General features: G+C 40.6%; 1 protein-coding gene across 9 annotated transcripts in view; it reads left to right on the plus strand.

Annotated features, from left to right (window-relative positions):
- Positions 1-24,890, plus strand: part of ppp6r3 (protein phosphatase 6, regulatory subunit 3) — a 169,948-nt gene that overhangs the window by 90,937 nt on the left and 54,121 nt on the right. For all 9 annotated transcript variants that reach the window (XM_072466552.1, XM_072466549.1, XM_072466550.1 and 6 more), the window contains 7 exons: positions 526-655; positions 1,424-1,576; positions 7,478-7,636; positions 8,743-8,807; positions 15,674-15,789; positions 19,226-19,311; positions 20,141-20,227. In XM_072466552.1, coding sequence (XP_072322653.1) covers positions 526-655; positions 1,424-1,576; positions 7,478-7,636; positions 8,743-8,807; positions 15,674-15,789; positions 19,226-19,311; positions 20,141-20,227 — 796 coding nt within the window. The remainder of the gene's footprint in view (positions 1-525; positions 656-1,423; positions 1,577-7,477; positions 7,637-8,742; positions 8,808-15,673; positions 15,790-19,225; positions 19,312-20,140; positions 20,228-24,890) is intronic.

Genomic DNA, 24,890 nt, shown 5'->3' on the forward strand with positions numbered 1-24,890 from the left:
GCTTGCTACAGCCTTTCAAAAATGAACTGGATTAATTTCTGAGAGGGGGGCATTCAAATTATTAAATATGTGGTCCAATAATGGCTTGGCTTCTGAAGTACTGTAGTCTATGGAAGATTGCTTGATTTGTTGTTGGGGTTTAAGGTGGAATTCCCAAGAGTATCTTCGTAAATCAGTCACAGGTAATTATACCCTCTTCAGGTAATGAATGAAGGGAAGAGGGTGTAGGTGAATCTGCAGCTCATGTTTAGTTGGTGTAGGCTTAATTGCTTGGGTGATCTTTCCCACACAAGTCCTGAAAGACATGCTGTTAGGTCATTTGGACAGTCTGAATTCTCCCTCTGTGTATCCGAACAGGCACCGGAATGTGACGAATAGTGGCTTTTCACAGTAATGTCAGTGCAGTGTTAATGTACGTCAGTGCAGTGTTAATGTAAGCCTACTTGTGACAATAAAGATTATTATTATTCTCCTTTTGTATTATCACAGCAATAATGCAAAACTTATTTTCACTTGTTCTTCAAGTTTTGAAGGTCAGCTAGAGATCTGCCCAACTGGTATGAACCATGCAGCCTTTTCTGTGAGTAATAGCACATTACAAGCCATTAGACAAAGACTTAAAGACTTCCACCAGATACTACTTGAGCCTCCTAAGGTAAAATGGATTTACTGGCTTTCAATACCGTATGCTAATTCATTCACCATGAAAGCTGATGACTTCTGTACAGTTCTATGTTCACGAATGTGACCAAACTCATTAACAGCATTTTTTTCCCTGTTCTGTAAGAGCTCCACCTGCTGGGTTTCTTCGTAATTTGGCTTGTACCTGCAAACCAAATTGCTTAAGCATGCAGATTTAATGTCACCAACGATTATACTAGTGCCAGGGATATTTCTTTGTTATATTTGCCTAAAGTTGCGCTTAATTGTAATCAGCACCACTGGTGAATTCACTTCAGATACTTTCTTTGAGAGCATCAAACCTATATTCAAAAGAAAAATGAATGGAAACAGCTCAAATACGAAAATAAGGTTTTAGTTTTGGATTTTAGTCTTGGGGTAGGATTAAATAAATTATTTGGCAGTATCTTAAATTTGGAGAGAAGAAAAGTGAGAAACAGAATCTTTACTTCAAAGATAACATGGGTTTGCTGTTTATGTTACCATCAATCAGAACTACACTACGCTAAAGTGTTTAACAGAATTATATACCCAATTTTAAAAGTAATTAATTGATATCTATGCAGCCAAGGGAATGGCAATATTGGGAAGATTTAGAGAAAGTTGAAAAATCTTAGAAGCAAAGCAAACAAATGCAAGGTATCTTTTAAGATGTTACGTTGTATTTCATTAAAAAACTTGGTTTTTGATTTAATTTGCTTACCTGTTTGTTCTGACATTACCATGTTCCTTTTATTTGTAGAAAAGTGCAATGAAAACTACCTGGGGAGTATTAGATACACCAGTGGGGAATACACGCCTCAACGTGGTCAGACTTGTAGCCAGCCTTCTGCAAACAAACACGTGCAGCATTAATGCTGAGTTAGTAAAACTTAACACAATCGAGGTGTTATTGGTGAGGATCCACTAAGTACTGGTGTTTTATGTTCCATTTCTAGACACTGAATTAATAGTTTGAACGATGGGAACAGATTATATTGTTAACCAATTATTTTTTTGTCAATCGATAGAAGTAACCTTGTAGATCTGAACAAAGTTAGAAAACCAGATGTGGATAGGGTGCAAAGGAGAGTAAGGATGTCGTAGAGTCATACAGCACAGAAAAGGCCCATTGTGTCTATGCTGGTCAAAAACAACCACCTAATTTATAATCCCATTTTCCAGCACTTGGCCCATAGCCGTGTATGCCCTGGGATTGCAAGAGCACACCTCAATACTACGAGAGTCTCCGCCTCCACCACCTTTTCAGGCAGCAAATTCCAAACACCTGCCACCCTCTGGATAAAAAATAAATCCTCACATCCCCTCTCACCTTCCTGCCCCTTACCGTAAATCTATACCTCTTGGTCATTGACCCCTCCACCAAGGGGAAGAGTTTCTTCCTGTCTACTCTATCTATGCCACTCATAATTTTATACATCTAAATGATGTGCCTCTCCAAGTAAAACAATCCAAGTCTATCCAATCTTTCTTCGTAACTAAAACTCTCCAGCCGAGGCAACATCCTGGTAAATCTCCTCTGCACTCTTTCCAGTGCTATCACATCCCTCCTATAATGTGGATTCCAGAACTGCACACACTGCTCTGGCTGTGGCCTAACCAACATTTTATACACTTCCAGCATAATCTCCCTGCTCTTAAACTCTATGCCTCGGCTAATAAAGGCAAGTATATCAAAGGCCTTCTTAACCCCTGCTCTGCTACCTTAAAGGACCGGTGTACATGTACACCAAGATCCCTCTGATCCTTGGTGCTTCCCAGGGTTCCTGGTTTATCCCTTCCTCCCTTCTTGAATAATGGTACCACATTGGCTATCCTCCAGTCCTCCAGCACCTCTCCTGTGGCCAGAGAGGAATGAAAAATTATTGCCAACGCTCCTGCTATTTCCTCACTCTGCCTGGGGATTTGTCGACTTTTAAGCCTCCCAGATCACTCAGAACCTCCTCTCTGTTTATGTTAATCTCTTTAATTTTATTACAGTTCTCCCTGATTTTTATACCCAGACTATCCTTCTCACGAGTGAACACTGACATATAGTATTCATTTAGAACCCTGCCTATATCCCCCGGCTCCGTACACAAATTACCACTGTAGTCCTTAATGGGCCCTATGCATTCTCTAGTTATCCTTTTGCCCTTAATGTACTTGTCTTTGAATATTCATGTCCCCTTTTTGTTCTCCTAATTTCCTTTTTAAGTTCCCTCTTGTACATTCTATACGCCTCTATGGCACCTGCTCGATATCTACCATAAGCCTTCCTTTTTCTCTTTATCCAATGCTGTATATCCCTCAATATCCAGGGTTCACAGGATTTGTTGATCCCACCTATTCATTGTTGGAATATGTTGGCCCTGCACCCTCGCTCTTTTCGTCTTGAATGCGTCCCACTGTTCTATCACAGATTTACCTAAAAGTGACTGCTCCCAGTCCACTCTGGCCAAATCGTACCTGATCCGTATTAAAATCGACCACCCCACTCAGGCCCATCCTTGTCCTTTTCCATAACAGTCTTGAATCTAATGGCGTTATGATCACTGTCTGTAAAATGCTCCCCAATTAATACTTCAACCACTTGCCCAGCTTAGTTGCCGCAAATTAAGCCCAGGACTGCCCCCTCTCTTGTAGGTCCTTCTACATACTGGCTTAAAACGCTGTCCTGAATGCATTTTAAGAATTCCACTCCCTCTAAACCTGTCACATATGGCTACTCCAGTTAATATTGGGGAAGCTGAAATCCCCCATTATCACTACTCTATTATTTTTACATGCCTTTGAAATTTGCCTGCACAATCTGCTCTTCTATTTCTCTTCGACTTTTTGGCGGCTTATAGAACACTCCCGAATGTGTTTGCTCCTTTTTGGTTTTGAAGTTCTACCCATATGGCTCCAATTGAAGAGCCTTCTAAGACGTCGTCCCTCCTTACTGCTGTAATTGATTCCCTGATAAATAGCGACACCCCCTCCTCTTTAACCGTTTTCTGTACCTTTTTAAAAAAAATATTTTTATTCTCCTTTTTCACATTTTCTCCCGTATTTACACCCATGAACAATAAACAATAATCAGCAACAGATATGTCAACCCCCATAACAGTAACAACGCTCCCATCCTCCCACCAACCCCCAAACATCAGCCCGCATGTTTACATAAACAAATGACAAAAAGGAATCCGGGATTACCCATAGTCGCCCTTAATATACACCGCCCCCCTCCCAACTAATGTTCGATGTTATCCAGTTCTTGAAAGTGCATAATAAATAGTGCCCATGACTTGTAGAACCCCTCCGAGCTTCCCCTCAGTTCAAATTTAACCTTCTCAAGGATCAAGTATTCCAACAGGCCCCCCCCCCCCCCCCCCCCCCCCCCCCCCCCCGCCACGCCACGCCACGCCAAGGCACTGGGTGGAGAGGCTGCTCTCCATCCCACCAGGATCCACCTTTGGGCGATCAATGAGGCGAAGGCTATGATATCTGCCTCCGCACGTTTCCAACCCTGGCAGGTCAGACACCCCGAATATGGCCTCCTGGGGACCCAGGTCCAGTTTCACACACACCACCTTGGAAATTACCGTAAACAACTCCTTCCAGTACTCCCCTAGCTTTGGACAGGACCAAAACATATGAACGTGATTAGCGGGGGCCCCCCCTGCAACGCTCACACATATCCTCTGCTCCTTCAAAAAATCGGCTCATCCTCGCCCTCGTGAGGTGCGCTCTATATACCACCTTCAGCTGTATCAGCCCCAACCTCACACATGAGGTGGAGGCATTCACTCTCCGGTGCACCTCACACCAGACCCCCCCCCCCCCCTCTATAACCTCTCCCAGATCTTCCTCCCACTTTGCTTTGATCCCTTCCAGTGGTGCCTTATTCTCTTCCAAAATAGCTCCGTACACCGCTGACACTGCCCCCTTCTCCAGTCCCCTTGTCGTCAGCACCTCCTCCAGCAATGTGGAGGCCAGTTCCTCTGGAAGGCTCTGTATCTCCTTCCTGGCAAAATCCTGAACCTGCATGTACCTAAACACTTCTCCCTGCACTAGCCCATACTTCGCTTCCAGCTCCCTCAATCCTGCTCCCGCTTTCTATATCTAGCCTGAAGATCCTGTATCCTGGAATATTGAGCTACCAATCCTGCCCCTCTCTCAACCATGTCTCAGTGACAGCAATGACTTGGGCAGCATGGCAGCATAGAGGTTAGCACTATGGCTTCACAGTGCCAGGGTCCCAGGTTCGATTCCCGGCTTGGGTCATTGTTTGTGCGGAATCTGCACATTCTCCCAGTGTCTGCGTGGATTTAGCCGGGTGCTCTGGTTTCCTCCCACACGTGCTGTTAGGTGAATTGAATATTCTGAATTCTCCCTGTGTACCCGAACAGGCGCCGGAATGTGGCGACTAAGGGCTTTTCACAGTAACAGTCATTGCACTGTTAATGTAAGCTACTTGTGACAATAGAGATTATAATTATATCCCAAGTTTTAATATTTTCAATTCATCTGTCTTGTTCGTCAGACTCCTCGCATTAAAATAAATACCATCCAATCTTGCTAAACTCCCTTGGACTTAACTGGTCTAGACATTCTATGCCTCCCTGACTCGCTTGATGTCTTCTCTAATTTTGGGTGTACATCTATCCCTGCTGAACCTTCTCTCAGGATCCCAGGCCCTGCTAAGTTAGTTTAAACCCTCCCCAACAGCACTAGTAAGTCAGATCCATGGGAAAAGTGCGAAGGAAACTGGGATTGTTTTCTATCCAGAATAGAGAAGGTTCAATGGCGATTTAGTAGAGATGTTTAGAAGTCTTAGGGGTTTTGAAACAGAAGGTTACTGCACAAGATATGGGCTCATGGTGTTGGGGCTAATTTAGATAGAGGATTGGCTAACTTTCAGAAAATGGGTAATTGGGATAACGGAGTAATTTTCAGATTGCAAAACTGACTATAATAGGGTGCCATAGGGATCAGTGTTGGGGTTCAACTATTTACATCTATATTGATTACTTTGATGAACGGATCATGTGTATTAAAGCAAATATTTCTGACTTGTGCAAAGGTAGATGGAAAACCAGTTGAGGGGCACAATCTGTAAAGGGATATAGTTAGGGACTTATGCAAAGATAGATGGAAAACAAGTTGAGTGGCATAACCTGTAAAGGGCTATAGTTAGGTGAAGTGAGTGGGCAATTGGAGAATAATGCAGGGAAACATGTGATCTTAACCTTTGCAGGAAAAATAGAAAAGCAAAATATTATTTAGATGGAGAGAGACTGCCGATATTGCAGTAAAGAACAATCTTGTGCATGAATCACAACATGTTAACATGCAGGTGTAGCAACTATTTGGAGCAGCAAATGTAAAGATAGCCTTATTTGCAAGAGGGTCGGGGGGTGGGGGGAGAGGTGGAGTATAAAAGTAGATAAGTCTTGCTACTACTGTACAGGGTGTTGGTGAGACCACACCTAGAGTCCTGCAGACAGTTTTTGATCTGCTTTTGATCAGCACAGTAGCATACTGGTTAGCACAATTGCTTCACAGCTCCAGGATCCCAGGTTCGATTCCCGGCTTGGGTCACTGCCTGTGCGGAGTCTGCACATTCTCCCCGTGTGTGCGTGGGTTTCCTTCGGGTGCTCCGGTTTCCTCCCACAGTCCAAAGATGTGCAGGTTAGGTGGATTGGCCATGCTAAATTGCTCTGTGTCCAGAAACGCCCTTCGTGTTGGGTGGGGTTACTGGGTTATGGGGGTAGGGTGGAGGTGTGGGCTTGGGTAGGGTGCTCTTTCCAAGAGTCGGTGCAGACTTGATGGGCCGAATGGTCTCCTTCTGCACTGTAAATTCTATGATTAAGAGATATATTTGCAATGGAGACAGTTAAGAGAAAGTCGCATAGATTGGTTCCTGGGATGAAAGCATTGTCCTGTGAGGTAAAGTTGAACATGTTGGCCTCTATTCTCATTAAAGTTTGTAAGGTGATAATGATCTTATTGAAATACAAGGATGTTTTATGGGATAGATATGGAGAGGATATTCCCCTCATGGGGGAATCTAGAACCAGGTGCACAGGTTCAGAATAAGGCTGAGGTAAGGAGGAAATTCTTCTTGCAGGGCATCTTGAAATTGTCAAATTCTCTATCCTAGAAATATGTGCAGGCTGTGTTAGATATTCAAGGCTTGAGTTAAGACAGATTTTTGAACTATAGGGGAGTTGAGGGTTATGTGGAACAGGCGAATGTGGAGTTGACGCCAAATCTGATCAGCCGTCATCTAATTGAATGGCAAAGCAGGCTCGAGGAGCGTATGGCCTACCCTGCTCCTGTTTCTTATATTTTATATTGGTGGCGAACAGTTTCCGCTGACAGGCTGGCCAGTAATCAAAGGATGCAGATTGAAGATAATTGGCAGCCAAAAAAAGAGAGAGGGGAAGAGAGATCTTACAATCTTTTTAAGCACCCAGTTTTTATAGTCTACAGTGCACTGCCTAACAGGATGGCGGAAACAGATTAGGTTGTAACTTCAAAAAGAAATTGGACATGAAAACAAAAGAACAAATTTGCAGTGTTATGGAGAAAGAGCAAGAAAGTGGGACCGTGTACTCTTCCGAAGATGGCGGTTATGATGGACAAAAGTGGCTAACTCCTGATAGTTCGATGATTTGCTTGTGTGAGCATTTATCTGCACAGCTATCTATGAATGTACCATTATTTTACTGGAATATTTTTAATAACTTAAAGCTTATTCTTTATTAAAACTGAATTTTCATTGTGCTCTGTAACCTGAAATGTAATTGATTTTTTTTTTTAAACTAAGGATATGTACTTCAAATACATTTGGAATAACTTTCTTCATGTACAAGTAGAAATTTGCATTGCAACAATCTTAGGAAGCCCTCCACCACATGATACCAGCATAGAAAACACCATAGAGGATAATTCCAATACTGCCAGAGAAAATATATTAATAAAACATGTAAGAACTTTTACCTTTTCTAATTGGGTATTGCATTGTTAAAGTTGGATTATAAATGTTGGTTAGTATGCTGTCGGATATACTAGTGCGTGTGTGTCTCCCGATCCGATCTTGATTTAAATAAAATTATTTGCCGCTGTTGTACTGAACACTTGTGTGTCGTGTTGAAGATTTCCTGAGCATGCTTTCTGATATGGTTTACTGTAGGATCATGTTTATACTTTGGCTCACCATTGTGAAACAAGCAATTAGACAATAAAATACAGTCTCCCTTTTTCATTTAGTTAGTGTTTGTTTCTGTTTTCTATTGTGAAAGCCCAATCGTGCTACATAGAAAATTTCAACCCCATTTCAGATCATGCATTTTTCCTGTTCAAAACCCAACAAAGTAAGTAATAGTTTACCTACCAGTATAATATTGACCCCATCACTGTCATATATTCTGTGTAACCAAAACTGTCTACTGCTTCTACCCTTTATTTTGGTACTTGGGTCTCCTATGTTGAACCATTATTCTTGTGTTATTCCCTGTGCTTATAACCACTCAGATTGTACTGTCCACGAGTTGCTCTTGGATGTTTGCTCCTCATCCTAACAGCAGTTTTATAATGTGTTTTAATTCTTTTTAAAAAAAATCAGTTTGTAGCATTGTCTGAATTACCGCTCTGCCTTTTGAATAAATGTTTTTGTGTGGGAGGGAATTTTGTCCTTTGTGATTTGATCCTTTTTAGACTATTTTTTTCACTTGTGGATAATATACCCGTGGGAAGTTTCAATTAAAACCAGAAATTATATTTTTGAATAGAAAGGTTGGAGTGTTTTAAAATGTTGGCAGACTTGACCATTTTTGTATGGAAAAAATGGGATGATTTTTTAAATTTAAAATCTGATATTTGTATTAAAACGTACAGTCGAAAATTACTTTTTTTGATTTTCGTCTTTGTTGCTAGCTTACAAACTGCTTTCAACAGACATTTCAGAGTATCTGTTGTCTCATAACAGATGAGTCTGAAATGGCATAACTGATCCATTGTCCCAAAACTCAGTAAACCCATTAAAAAAATTGTTTCAATCACTATATATTAACTCAGTTTTTTGTTATCCAGCTGTTTACGAAGTGCCGATTAATTCAGAGAATACTCAATGCATGGGAAAATAATGAAAAAGAACAGTAAGTAACTATGACTCAAGTCTGCATTGAGTTCAATCAACAGTTATAATTTTAACAATTATAATCTAAGATGTTATTTGAAGGCTGGGTAGTATGAAGGGGGGCTGGGGTTAGTCATGACTTCCTCCCTTTTGAGCTCTGGGTTTGAATTCAACCTGGACTGATGAACTGAAGATTTTTGTTTTAAGAACTTTAAGGCTGGGAAATCTCATCTAGTCTCCAGTTCAGTCAATTGCATAAAGCAGCACTTTTATAGAGAGACCATTGGGATGATTGACATCAAATATGAGACTGGTGGGTGAAAGGTGCACTTATCAGGATGAAGTAGTATAATGTAGTTGGGACATAGAAAGGGATTTACTCAGGATCTTGACTATATTGTTGCAAAATGTTTAGTTTTATGATTCATGTGCTTTAGGAGTATAACTTTGGAAATATTTAAATGCAAGTTGAATGAGAATACCTGGTGAGAAGCTGCTAAACAGACTTAAAGTTATTGCAATTCAAAGGTTGCTCTATGTTTATTTAATAAGGTCTGAATTGAAGTGAGAAAACAATACATGGATCCTGTCTTAGCTTCTTAAGAGTCTGGCAATATGGTAGTTGTCCCCTTTGGTGATAGAAAATACTCATCTGGGTTTCAGCATCAAAGGGATATTTTGAAGATAAAGTTAGAAACCTATCTGGGATATAGCAGGGTGCCACATTGCTGTGGGAGCACATTGCACAGAGGTTATTTTGACTTTTGGATCAATCTGCCATTTTCACAAAAAAGGACAGTGGTAGTTAGCAATTGGAAGCAGCTTTAAAGTGTCTTTCAGGAGCTGTAAACTAGTCACAGGGTTATCAGAAATCACGGGTGTTTTCTTATTTGAACTCACTTAAGTAAGAAAACAGTGAGGCCCATGCTTGAGTTGGGGTGTCTACCCGGATGCTGATGGAAGGACCCCAAGAAATCTCATACTTTGGAGAATACCAAGAACACCAAGGAGAATCAAACTAAATTCCTGAGAGCTGTGGTCTACCTTAGTTTGGTCCCAGGAGAAGTGAAGGGACCCTTCAGATCCTGTAAAGTATAGGGGTATTCTTGGGTAGAAATAAAAATAGAATGGAAAGTGTCCTTTTGAGATTTGGGGGTTAAAAGAATAAGTAGTTATGAAATATAATGTTTTTAGTAGTATTTGCTTTGTTTAATTTCTGTGCAGTAAATGTTTTTTGGTAAAACATGACACCTTGTGGCATAATTCTTTCAGTTAATAACGTTGTTAAAAGTTGCCGGTAACAATTTGGACAAGCTGAGTGAGTGGGCAGATGTAGTACAATGTGGATAAAGGTGAGGTTATCCACTTTGGTAGCAAACACAAGAAGGCACGTTATTATCTGAATGGCTATAAATTGAGAGAGGGGAATGTGCAACGAGACTTGGATGTCCTCGTACATCAGTCGCTGAAAGTATGTATGCAGGTGCAGCAGGCAGTCAAGAAGGCAAATTATATGTTTGCCTTCAAAGCGAGATGATTTGGGTACAGAAGTAGCGATGTCTTGTTGCAATTATACATGGCCATAGTGAGACCACACCTGGAATATTGTGTGCAGTTTTGACATCCTTATCTGGGGAAGGATGTTCTTGCTATGGAGGGAGTGCAGCAAAGGTTTACCAGACTCATTCCTGGGATGGCAGGACTGGCATATAAGGAGAGTTTGAGTTGGTTAGTATTATTTGTGCAGGACTTCAGAAGAATGAGGGGACATCTAGAAACCTATAAAATTCTAACGGTAGATGCAGGGAGCATGTTCCCGATGGTGGGGGTGCCCAGAACCAGGGGTCACAATCTGAGGTTAGACCATTTAGGACTGATATGAGGAGATTTCTTCACCCAGAGTGTGGTAAGCTTGTGGAATTTGCTTCCACAGACAAGAGTTGAGGCCAAAACATTGCTTCCAAGAACGAGTTAAATATAGCTTTTTGGGCGAAAGGGATCAAAGAATATGGGTGAGGAAGGTGGGAACAGCTATTGAGTTGGATGATCAGCCATGATCTTCATGAATGCCGGAACAGGCCCAAATGGTCCCTATTTTCTATGTTTCTAACATGCATCACATGGAATGCTAATGCTGGTTGCCAAAATTCATTATTCCCAGCACTGACATTGCTCACCTAAGAGTACAAAAATGTGTTCAAAATAAATCTACTTAAACTTTGGCTTTTTAATGCTTCCAAAATATACATAAAGCTTGATGTGATCTGTATTGACCTGTGTAGTTCCAATTCTTGGTAAAACAAGAGCATGTAAAATATGTTGTCTATTTTGCACATTTGTCAAAGTATGCAGCCATGCAAACAGCCTATTACTCTTCATAATAAAGCAACAAGATCAATGTTCTCTTAGTTTAAATGACTGAACTATGAAGTCTGTCTTAAGTCCTACCTATTATTGAATGGGAGAGGTAGAAACACTATTGATGATTGTTCCTGGTGCAGCCAAGCAATATTGTGAAGTTCTTCAAACTGATTTGAATTTCCAAACTAGGTATACTACCCTAATGCACATATTGGATCGGATTGAATTTGATTTATTGTCACATGTACCAAGGTACAGTGAAAAGTATTGTTCTGCTGACAGTCCAGACAGATCGTTCCATACATGAAAAAACATAGGACCTATGATAAATGCACAATGTAAATACATAGACACAGGCAACGGGTGAAGCGTACGGAGTGTAGTACTACTCAGTGGCAAAGATGTGTGTGGAGATCAGTTCAGTCCATACGAGGGTCATTCAGGAGTCTAGTAACAGCGGGGAAGAAGCTGTTTTTGAACCTGTTAGTGCGTGTTCTGAGACTTTTGTATCTTCTGCCTAATAGAAGAGGTTGAAAGAGAGAATAACCCAGGTGGGAAGGGTCTTTGATTATGCTGCCCGCTTTCCCAAGGGAGCGGGAGGTGTAGTCCGAGTCAATGGATGGGAGGGGTTTTGTGTGATGGACTGTGCTGTGTTCACGACTCTGTAGTTTGTTACGGTCCTGGGCTGAGCAATTGCCATACCAGGCTGCGATGCAGCCAGATAGGATGCTTTCTATGGTGCATCTGTAAAAGTTGGTAAGAGTCACTGTGGACATGCCGAATTTCCTTAGTTTCCTGAGGAAGTATAGACGTTGTTGGGCTGTTGTGCTTCCTTGGTCGTAGCGTTGACTTGAGTGGACTAGGACAGATTGGTGATGTGTACACCTAGGAATTTGAAGCTCTCAACCATCTCCACCTCGCCGCCATTGATGCAGGCAGGAGTGTGTGCGATACTCCGCTTCCTGAAGTCAATGGCTAGCTCTTTAGTTTTGCTGACATTGGGGGAGAGATTATTGTCATTAAACCATACCACTAGGTTCTCTATCTCCCTCCTGTACTCTGATTCATCGTTGTTTGAGATCCGCCCCACTACGGTCATGTCATCAGCAAACTTATAGATGGCGTTGGAGCCAAATTTTGCCCCACATTTGGGTGTGTGGAGAGGGAGTATAGGGGGCTAAGAACACAGCCTTTCGGTGCCCTGTTATTGAGTACTCTCGTGGAAGATGTGTTGTTTATCCCTATTGATTGTGGTCTATGGGTCAGGAAGTCGAGGATCCAGTTGCAGAGGGGGGAGCCTAGTCCTAGGTTTTGGAGTTTTGATATGACCTTGGCTGGGATTATGGTGTTGAAGGCAGAGCTGTAGTCAAGAATAGGAGTCTGATGTAGGAGTCCTTGTTGTCGAGATATTTTTTGGTTTTGAGTAGTTGCAGGGTTTGATGCTATTCTTACTTCTAGAATAGTGAGAAGTTTTACAACAAATATAACTGGCCATATTTTCCATCTTAGTAAACTTCAGTATATTTTCAGGCTGGAAGCTGGCAAAATGTTGATCCTGGATTGTGCGCGCCTATTATCTTTTGCTTCTGCAGATCATCATGTTACTTTTGCTGTCTAAAGCATTTTGGATTAATACATTTTGTGTTTGTGTTACAATAGTTCTAAAAATTGTGAGCTGTATGCTGTATTGGGGACAAATATTCGTTTTCCAAGTTGTAGCTTTGAGCTATTTGTGTTGCTAACTCAGTGGTTACACTCTGATGTAAAATTCAGGTTAAATTTCTAGTTTTGTTTATCCTCGGCTTTCAATTGTTGCTCTCAATTTCCTGGTACTTTTTTTTTAGATGCTGTTCTACTTTAGAGGCTGAAACTGTTAAAGTTACAGTCACAAATATAGATTAGGGTTATTCAGTTTCAGAACTGAAAGAGTATCTTCCAGGAGCTGTAAACCAATCGTAAGTTTACTTGTAAGACAACTGCCTGGAGTTGTTGGAAATTTTAAAGCGTAAATAACTTTTGAAGTTGTAGGCTTCTTTCATAACGTGACTGACTCGTTTACATGGCTTATTGTTAACCATATGCTGCATTTTAAAATGTTCAAGTTTTCAGAACTACTTCCTGGTTCTACATCCCCAAGTTTCAGATGAAGCTGTATAGTGTGACTCCGATCTTACAAAACTAGTTGAACTTTGGTTAGTAAAAATTTGCAAATGCTGAAATAATGTCCTTGCCTCTACTCAAATAGTCACCCAGTTACATTTTGGCCTACTTTTTTGCTGCAGCTATATTTAGATGAACAGTTGCATCATCAAATAATAACGAGTATTATTATTAAAATACAATTCCATTCCAGTAAGGTCATTGCTGTATGATAAAAACAAAATACTGCGGAGGCTGGAAATCTGTAATATTAGAAAATGCTGGAAAAACTCAGTGGTCTGTCAATATCTGTGGAGAAAGAAGCAGAGGTAATGGACAAAATTCTCCCATTTTGAGATTGTGCTTTGGCAGGTGCAGGAACGTGTGGAGTGTTTCCCACTGTGGCGGCTAGCAGGAAAACATGCCACATCTTTCAGCCCTGACCTCATTGATAATTTTTATCAGTGTCACAAGTAGGCTTACATTGACACATTAACATACTGAAGTTAGTGGGAAAATCCCCTAGTCGCCACACTCCAGCGCTTGTTCGGGTACTCTGGGAGAATTCAGGATGTCCAATTCACCTAACAAGCGGGTCTTTTGGGACTTGTGGGAGGAAACTGGAGCACCGGCAGGAAACCCACACAGACATGGGGCAAATGTGCAGACTCCATACAGACAGTGACCCAAGCCGGGAATCGAACCAGTGTCCCTGGTGCTGTGAAGCAACAGTGCTAACCACTGTGCTACCGTGCCGCACCTGAGTGGTTCATGCCACATTCAGTGGTGGGGCAGGTCTGGGTGGTGCGTAGTCTGCTGTTGTGTCCGGACGCAATATTGAAAAGGCTTCCAAAATCACTGACCCAATGTTGAAGATAGAAGGTGGACCTCCTGAAAATCAAGATAAATATCTGGGAGCACTCTTGAGATCAGAAGATGGACCTCCTGCGAACAAAGATGGATCACCTGGAACATTCTGAGACTCGAATATTGACTTCCTCCAGAACACGAAATCTGGTAGGTCCACGTGCAGATGCACCCCCAGCCCACTGCTGTGGTGTCCAAGGTCCAGGATTGCAGGTGGCTTCCATCCTGAACTCTGGAAGCAGCCCCAAACATTGTTCAGGTGAGTCTTGACACGTGCACTGCAGGTTGTTCTGAATGTGTTTCATACCAGTGTATTTTCCTGCCGACACCTTGAAGAATCTGACGTGGGGGATTTGGTCTTCGTTTGCATCCTATTAACTGTCTTTCTCACCACAAATGCTGCCAGACCTGAGTTTTTCAAGCTTTTTCTGTTTTCGTTGCTATTTGAGTTTTGGCTGAGTGAGGAAAGGCACATTGAAACAGAATTTGTAATTTAGTTGCATTAGGTCAGTTTTTATATTCAAGACCTCAAATAAGTCTTCTGTAGAAACAACAGCCTGATCATTCAACTGTGATGTGAGGAAAGACTGGAAAGATTATCTTGTTCAGCCTCGAAAGGAGCTGACTGAAAGAGAATCAAAGAAGTATGCAAAATAGCAAATAATATTGAGAAGGTAAACTTAAACCAAAATACTAGTGCCAAAGAGCTAATGTCAGGAAGTTCTTCACACAAAAGAATAGATGGACCTCTCTGAATGAAAGTAATGACAAAAACCTTGGAAACATTTGAAAAGCAGCATATGATTGAGTTTTGAAGTGTATTGCATTTTTCTCTGGGTTGGTGAGCTAGGATTGTATTCTTCATTTGTATCTAACTATTAATATTGTGAAAACTCATTTTCTGGACATTTTCTAGATTATTGATAGTTTATCCAGGCCAAGTGATAAGGAGATGTGATGTTGTTCACTGTTGACTAATCATCTAACTGCTTTACTTTAGATTACTGTTTTCATATCTTCTACTGCTACAACAAAATTAAAAGTATCCAGTTGTGTCTCGGTAATGATCTGAAATGTCAGCCTTCATCAGTTAGAGTAACTATATCATGGCCATTTATTTTTCCCTTTTGTACTTGTACCAAGTAAACTGCAATCTCCAGAATATTGCAGATTAATGTACAAAAAAGCAGATGAACCTTCAACCCCAGGTAGCAATGGTATACATTTTAAATTGAACCCTGATCTTTTTGAAGAGAGGGCATTAATAAAGTAGGTAGTTCCTATTACTTTTCTGTCTGATTATTGAATCAAATTGCACTTCGAAGATTGTCCCCTGAACATTCTTGAAAATATTGTATGATGTCTTTCTGCCAATCTGCATAAAATAGGCAACTTGATTTTTTTTCTAAGAACATTGCTTGAAATATTATCTATCCCTCCCTCCCTTAGACCATCTTAGTTTGGAATAAATGAAGGAGAACCTTGTGTAATGGATGAAGTTGGGTTGTTGTTTTTCAGATCAGCAGGTGGAAGACGGAGAGGTTACATGGGTCATTTAACACGGATAGCTAATGCTGTTGTGCACAATGCTGAAAAAGGGCCAAACAGTGTGCTAATGAATCAGCTGCTTAAAGGTACAATGTTTTACATATTTGTTTGGTTTCAGTACAACCACTACTCATCCAATACTAATTCTCTGAAAACACAATTTTAATTGGACATTTTAGAATACTGAAATGAATTGAACTTTTGCATGGTGTTAAGAATTGGGAAAATTAAGATTTTAAAAAAATGAAATTGGAATAAAATATAAAGGGGAATTGGTGAGGGGAGCTGTCTGAAGGGATGTTTTGATATGTAAATGAACATACCAGTGAGAAAAGCAAGTGTTTACCCTAGATGACTAGGGAGAACAATGGGGTGGAGAAGAGGTGACTTCATAGTGCACAGATAAAGGGCTAAAAGCCAGGTCCACAGAGTGGATAACATCAAAGGGAAAGAATGATATATCCATAGCACATTAGCTGGAGAAAGAGATATATTAGCAGCAGCTACCATCAGTCACATCCAACTGTAGAAAACAGTTTACCCTGGAAACAAGTGATCCCGAAAAGGGCCCTGGTTATCATCCCAAACTCGAATCGAGAAGATTACCCTTTCGCTGAAACCAAAGATGGGTTTTCTTAAATGTGGGCATATAACCTGTGTGCAGTGATCATCTGCTAGAATGAGCTCATAGAGTTATATAATATTGGATCTTGTTTAGAAACAAGGGGCGTCTGAGTTCAGGAAACATAGGTAGTTATGAACCAAGGGGTAACTTCATGTAATACTGTGTGTGTGTGTGTGTGTAACCATCGTGTAGTTAAATGTACTGTTGCAGTGTATTAGAATCCTTGTGTGTTTTTCTTTGAAGTCAATAAATATTGTTATGGGCCAGGGTTTAGAGAACCCCAAAGTGTATCGTGGTGTTCACCTGACCCACAACTGTTTACAGATTGTGGTATGGGGAGCACACGGCCCACTCTACAGGTGTGGTACAGCAGAAATGGAGAAGTATTTTTAAAGCAAAACAGTGTTTATGCTATGAACTCTAGTTAACCTTTTTAAAACATACAGTGCACATCTTGGCAACCATTAATTCAAATACACCCCCAAAGCCTACAACACTTAAGTAATCCTTTAAGCTTTCCTTTTCACATCCATAAGACATAAAAACATCTTTTTACAAAAAGTCATCAGGCTTAACTTCAGCACTGAGAACAGTTGCCACATTGAAATCAGCAAATGGTCACTCAAGCTTGCAGAGATTCACATACATCATGCTGTGATTGCAGCTTCTCCAAAACTAAAATGAAACCAAACCCACCCTGTTTCCCTTTACGTCTGCCAATATTAACTGACTGTTGTGTTTCATAGCCATTTTCTGAAGTTCAACCCTCTCTTTTTCCCTTTCCCCTCTATCTCTTTCTTTCTTCTCCTTTTCTTTTTCCCTGATCTGTATCTCCCTTTCTCTTTTCTCTCTCTGCATATTCAAACTGCTTTAATTCTTTTTCATGTTCAAGTTGCTTAATCTGCAACTGGATCTTTTGCCATTTCTAATGAGTCAGACTGTATCTCAGGCAACTTTAAATGCTTAGCCACCGCTATACTTACCTCATCTTTTCACATTTTGTCAGGTAATGTTAACTGCAATGTTTTTGCCAAATCTAACAGTCTGCTTTTAATCTCTGTCCGTAAGGTACTGCGTGTGACCGTCTCCCCCCCAAAAAAAACTTCAGAGTATCTGAAAGAGCCATAGTTCACAACACACTTCCTACTTAAACTAAAGTACCACACTTGAAAAGCAACCACAATGTGCTCACCCCTCACTGTCTTTAAGTTCACTAAACCAATCCAATAGATAGACTTTTGTCCCGGACGAGCCACCATTTTGTTATGGGCCAGTGTTTAGAGAACCCCAAAGTGTATCATGGAGTTCACCTGACCTACAACTTTGAATAGATTGTGGTATGGGGAGCACACGGCCCAATCTGCAGGTGTGGTACAGCAGAAATGAAAAAGTACTTTTTAAAGCAAAACAATGTTTATTCTATGAACTCAAGTTAACCTTTTTAAAATATACAGTGAACATCTTATCAACCATTAATTCAAATACAACCCTCAAAGACTACAACACCAAGTAATCCTTTAAGCTTTCCTTTTAACATCCATAAGACTTAAAAAACCCTTTTTACAGAAAGACATCAGGCTTAACTTCACTACTGAGAACAACTGCCACATTGAAATCAGCAAATGGACACTCGTAAGCTTGCAGAGATTCACACACATCCTGCTGTGATTACAGCTTCTCAAAACTAAAATGAAACCAAACCCACCCTGCAGCAAAAAGCCTAAAGCGAAAGTAAAATGCTGACACAGCCCAGCTCCACCCACTCTCTGACATCGCTGCAGTAATAAACACCCATTTCTTAAAGGTATTCTCACTACAGATATTTATACTACACACCCATTTATAAACAGCCATTTCTTAAAGGTACACTCACATGACAATATTCTTTATTAATCGATTATAAAATGATTGGACTGTCCTCCCTGATTTGCATATTTTTTCTCGCAGTATAACAAATTGAGAATATACACCACTAAGAACTGGTGTTCCAAGTTACTCTTCTGGGTTTTGGAATACCCTCACATTTAACATCAAAGAACCGTTCAGCACAGAAACAGGCCCTTCAGCCCTCCAACCCTGCGCCAATCAATGGGGTTCTTAGTGGAAATTTAAATTCCCTGTCCATTCCTTTTGAGAAGGGTGGAGAGAAAAATTGAGCTGTCTTGAACTGCATGATGTATTGCTTGGGTTCTGTCCTTTTCCCCGTAAACAACTTGACAACAGAGTCCATAAGCAGGCTGTGTCAATTATGATCTGAAAGCTGTGGCTTTTTGGTCACTGATGCATTGACTTAATTTAGCCCAGCACTGCCAAATTCTAATTGAGGTTTCCTGGTGAATATATTTATGACCTAGCACATCACTCTTTATGTGTTCCAAACTTGCATTAGAATGACTAACCTGATGAAGTTTATTCACAGTTAACAATTATTCACAGAAATGAAAGTGAATACAGACAAAATGCTAAATAATGAAATGCTGACCAAATGTGCAGAAAATACTCTACAAAGGGTTAACTGTACATTTTAAAAATGCTGCTTTATCTTTTTAGTTTTTGATCCCATAAGTAAGATCATTTCTTAAGATTGCATGTAGACAAAATTTGGATGTCTGCACACCTTGATAAACAGGAGAAGTGATACTTAAAATACTTTAAAAATGATACTTAAAATTCCATTTTTCTTTGCTACTTGTCCACCAAACTATTTCTGTAGGGCAGTGTTTGGAAATAACATGTTAACATTTTTGTTATATTTCCTTTTAAATAAATGATTTTTGGTTGAACTGATTATGTGGCAGTTGGCATTTATTCCACATCTAAACTTTTATGCCTCCATGAATGATCCAGATAATGGATTTAAAACAAAACAATGCTTCCAATACTATTTACGTTTTCAGGTCTCAGTGAGGACTACAGGGAAAAATGGGAGACATTCACTACCGGTTCATTGGCAGAAACCAATAAGAAGAATACGATAGATCTGGTAGGTATCGGAAAACAAATGCGGATAGTGACGGATAGATTAAGAGGGTATAGAAATTTGAAGCACTTTGAATAAACATGTAGCTGTGGTATTGCAGAGATGAAAGTGGGCAATCTTTTGATGAAGGTAACCAAGTTGGAAGCTCAGCAGGGTCAGTGAGAGACTTGAGCACCCAGAACGTTGGCTATAGCATGAGAGAGTGTCACAGGATTGAAGATGATGACTTCATGTTTAACAGTACGATTTCAATTAAAATTATGGTTCAGGGATGTTGTAATAGATATGGTTACATGTATATTGAAATTATAATCCGGAAGTTGACCATCATGAATAGATTAACATCAGCTAATTAAACTTGGCTGTTATTCCAAATGGGGTTCCCATGCTTTGAATTGAGAATGGATTTATAAGTCTCCTGCAAATATGAAGGTATCTTCAAATTTTTCTGAATGGTCAGTTGGCCATTATGCAGTTGTTAGAACTGGTCTCTTGTTTGTCTTGTTTTTGCATAAAAGGCAAACTTTCACTGTAAAGTGAGATTATAGTTTACAGTTTTGAAATATGGAGAAGCACTTGAGAGAATTGTGTTCACCTGAGCTAACTTTTATAAAATAATATTTTTTTCTGGTGGTATGGAGGTGGTTTAAGGGGAAAGGTGAAAAATTGCATGCTTTGCTGTATATACTTTGAGTATTGAACTTGAAAAAACTTTGGGATTAAGTTGTAAACTATTTTTTTAATACAGTGCAATTGTGTAATTATCGCATGAAGATGTTAACAAAAGATGAGATTGTAGTGGAATCACTTTATTCTGTAAATTATATTCCAGGTTAGCGCACACAATATACATTCATCAAGTGATGATGAAGTTGATTTTAAAGAACCGGGATTTGCTCCAGACTCAGGATTACAGCAAGTAAGTATTTTCTTTACTGAGTGATCACGCAATTCTTCTTCGCTTGAATCAGGCAAAAGTACCTGGTTCGCATGAGTATAAGTATAAATGAAAAATCTTCCAAACATGTTAAGTATTTAAGCTACAACTCAATTCTTTATATGATAAATTTTTCATTGCTAATTAACTGCATCACTTGCTCAAGAACTTTCATTTAAGGTTGCAAAATATTCTCTGCTCTTATCACTTGAAAACAAAGTAGAATCAAAATAGATTGAGTTATCAGAGCCGTGATTGCTTATTATGTTCCGAGTTATGCATATGATTTTTCAGTTGGGGGTATTTTTCATATGAAACTCCCAGTTTTGGGAGATGTGTAAAAACAATGCCCCTTCAATTGAAAATGACTTTAATTCTTGGAGATTGAGATCAAAGATTATGACCAAGTGAAATGAAATAAAATCATCTGGGGGCTAGTTGTGGGGAATATAAATACCATAAGATCTTGTAAAGAACAAACTGCTGGAAAAATTGGCAAGTCCACTGATTAGTTTTTATTGTTACTGTGGAAAGCATAATATCATTGATTTCACTGAGTGTCTACACATAACAATGTTCACTTGATTTCAATTAACAAGCAATTGCTGTATTTTTAAAAATAAGAAATACTTAAGAGAACTCAAACTTGATCAAAAGTTGTTTTACAAAATAAATGTGGCTGTAAATATTGAGAATATCAAATTTTAAATACTCAGCAGCTTAGTTGATATGGAACACTTGATAAACTGGATATTTTCACAATGGGAAGGGGAATGGTGTGTAGAATTGAAGTAGTTTAATGCATGCATGGATGAATTGATACAGTAAAGAAGCACCTTAACTGGGGCATTGTTGCCAGTTTGGCCCAGCAAGGAAGCCATGACTCTTCATCCCCTGCTCGGGCCTCAAGTTCAAACTGCAGTTGGACTTTGTTGCCATCATTGGAACCTAATCTATGAACTTGGAGAAGGATAACGTAGCATTCAGCAGGTGTCCCTCTCATACTTCAAAGAGCAGCTTTAAGAAGAAAGAAAGAATTGCATTTAATGTTGTGCTTTTCATGACCACCGGGTGTCTCAAAGTGCTTTACAACGATTAATACAGGAAATGTGGCAGCCAATTTGCACATTACTGTGATAATTATCAAGTAATTTTTTTTGTGATGCTGATTGAGGGATAAATATTGGCCAGGACACTGGGGTAACTCCCCTGTTCTTTTTCAAAATAGTGCCATGGGATCTTTTACATCCACCCAAGCAGTCAGATGGGGCCTTGATTTAACGTCTCATCCGAAAGATAGTACCTCCGACAGTGCAACACTCCATCAGTACTGCACTGGAATGTGAGGAGATTTTTGTGCTCAAGTCCTTGAGTGGGACTTGAACCTGGAACCTTTGACTCAGCTGTAAGAATGATACCAACTGAGCCATGGCTGATATCAGTTACAACTCAAGAGAAGGCAGCAGATGGAAGGATGTAAGTTGCTGTAGGCATTTTAACTGACTACCGACTGTCAAGCGAGCAGGTTTCAAATCGACCTTAATGGATTTAATCTCCTTTGCCCAGTCTGAAAACCGCATAAATGTTCAAGAAAGACTTGCATTTACATGGAGCCTTTCAGAACCTCAGGACGTCCAAAAGCACTTGAATTAAGTACAGTTTAAAGTTTAGTCATTGCTATAATGTAGGAAATATGGCTGCCGATTTCTGAACAGCAAGATCCTACAAACAGTAATGAGAGAAATTATTAAATGTTCAGTTTAGGTGTTGGTTGAGAGAAAGATATTGGCCACGACATCCATGAATATTTCTTGTATCAACATCAAAATAGTGCCATGGGATCTTTTGCATTCACCTGAGAAGGGCCTTAGGTCAACTTCTCACCCAGAACATGAGCATAAGAACTAGGAACAGGAGTAGGTAATTCAGTCCCTCTAATCTGCTCCATTATTCAATACAGTCATGGCTGATCTCATCTCGGCCTCAACTCCACTTTTCTGCCCATTCTCCATAAACCTTCAACCCATTACTGATCAAAAATCTGTTCTATGTTCTATCTCCTCAAATTTTCTCAATGTCCTGGCATTTATCACACTCCTGAGTTAGTGAATTCCACAGATTCGTGACCCTTTTGAGAGAAGTAATTTCTGATCTCTGTTTTAAATCTGCTCCCCCTCATCCTAAAGCGATAATCCCTTGTTCTAGATTGTCCCACAAGAGCAAGCATCCGCTCTATGTCTACTTTGTCAATACCTTTTATCATATATACCATAATTAGATCTCTTATTCTTCTGAACTCGAGAGAGTATAGGCCTAAACTGTTCAATCTCTCTCTTCATATGACAAACCACTCTCTGGAATCAATCTAGTGAATCTCCTCTTAACTGCTTCCAATGCAACTACATCCCTCCTCACATAAGGGGACCAAACTGTTCACAGTACTCGAATGTGCGGTCTCACCAATGTAGCAGCAACACTTCCCTAATTTTATACACTCTTCCTTTACCTATAAAGGCCAAAGTTCCATTTGCCTTACTGCCTGCTGCACCTGCATGCTAGTTTTCTGCATTTCATGCACGAGAACACCCATATACCTCTGCACCAAAGCATTCTGAAGTTTCTCTCCATTTTTCAGACCAAAATGGATAACCTCATACTTATCCACATTGAACTCCATCTGCCACATTTTGGCCCACTCACATTATATCTATTTGTAAATTTCTTATTTCCTCATTGCAACTTACTACCCCAGCTATTTTAATGTCATCTGCAAATTTGGCTATAGCACCTTCTGTCCCTGCAACCAATTCATTAATATATATTGTAAATAGTTGGGGCCTGAGGACCAAGCCCTGTGGCACACCAGTTGTTATATCTTGCCAGTATTTGAACTCACTTCCCCTCGGTAACTCAAACCTCTCTCGGATTTCCTTCAGCCTGCCAGCATTTGAACTCACTTCCCCTCGGTAACTCAAACCTCTCTCGCATTTCCTTCAGCCGTTCAAAATTACCCTCTACAAACAGGTCTCTTACCTGTTCTATTCCTTCCTCCTTCCACCTCACATACATCCCATCCATTCCCGCCCCCGGTGCATACCTTTGGTTCCCACATAATGGGGTCAATACAGACATGTGTCTTAATTTAAAGTGCTTCCTCAACTGATTCAAATCCTAACGGAAGGCTGCTCACATGTTTTCCCGGGGGAAATGGCAAGGGGGGGCGTCGCCAGGGCCCTAAAACACATCCCCCTCTATCCCGACTCCCACCACCACCATGTCCCCTTCTCAGCATTCGCTGCCTAATAATATTTCAACAGGTTTCCCCCCACACACACACATTCATCTTTATTACCTGTAGCCTCCCCACCAATGTCAAATGCAGGGTTTCTCATCTTTTCAAATCTCCCCCCCCCCCCCCCCCCCCAACCCCCTCTACCACACCGTCCGATTCCACTTGTGCATAGTAGCCCTTGCACCACCTGAATCCATAGATACTAAAATCTAACACTAGCCACCTTAAACGGCAAGGCCCCCAAGTTCGCCCTGAGCGTTCACTGAGAAGATTCACTTATCCAACATTCATTTTATACCCAGAAAAAGCCCCAAATTCCCCCAACGATACTCTCAATACTTTCCAATAGATTCAGCACTTCCAACAATAAATCATCGATGTATAAAGGCACCCTGTGCTCTCTACCCACCCTAACAATCTCCTGCCACTCATTTGAAGCTCAGAGTGCAATCGCCAATGCGAACAGTAATGACAACAACAGGCATCCCTGCCTTGTCCCCCTATACAGTCCAAAATGCCCCAAATTTGTCTCTTTCTTTCTCACATCTCCATAGGGGATGCGTACAATAGCCGTATCCAAGCTACGAACTGTGCCTCAATCCTCCCAAGGGTCTCAAACAGGTACCGCCATTCCACCTGATCAAAGGCTTTCTCCACAATCATCGATATGATCACCTCAAGAACTCCTGCAGTCTATTGGATCCTTGTCCTTTTTCCGGATCAGCAAAATAGACGCTTGTGCCGGTGTAGCCGGCAACCTCCCCCTCTTCACCACCTCATTAGACATGCTGTAAAGGTGTGGGGCCAACTCCACTGAAAACTGGTTATAAAATTCCGCCAGAAAACCATCCGGCCCTGGCGCCTTTCCACACACACCATTCGCTCCTGTTGTAATCCCAGTTGCTCCTCTAACGCCTGCCGCTTCCCCTCCTCCACCTCTGCGACACAAACCCATCCAAAAACCGGCTGATATCTGCCACTCGCGCTCTCTCTCTCTCTTTCTTTCTTTCTTTCTTTCTCTCCCCCCCCCCCCCCCCCCCCCCCCCCACCAACCATCATCACCTTTCCCTTGTCGCTGCCCCAGTTGATGGGCAAGTAGGCGACTAGCCTTCTCTCCGTATTCATACTACACCCCAATTAGCCAGCATAGCTTACCCACCGTCTTCCCCGTTGTCAATCTGCCTCCCTTTTTGAATAAGGGTGTAATTTTTCCAATTATCTCTCTTATCTTTATTATTCTCTTTTATCTACATACATGCTTTTGCTATTTTTAAAATATTTTGTGCTAGTTTCATTCATAAATTACCGTTGCTGTTTTTATAACTTTTTTTTAGTAATCCTTTGTTGATCTTT

The sequence above is a fragment of the Scyliorhinus torazame genome, chromosome 10, assembly GCF_047496885.1.
Source record: "Scyliorhinus torazame isolate Kashiwa2021f chromosome 10, sScyTor2.1, whole genome shotgun sequence".
Lineage (NCBI taxonomy): Eukaryota > Metazoa > Chordata > Chondrichthyes > Carcharhiniformes > Scyliorhinidae > Scyliorhinus > Scyliorhinus torazame.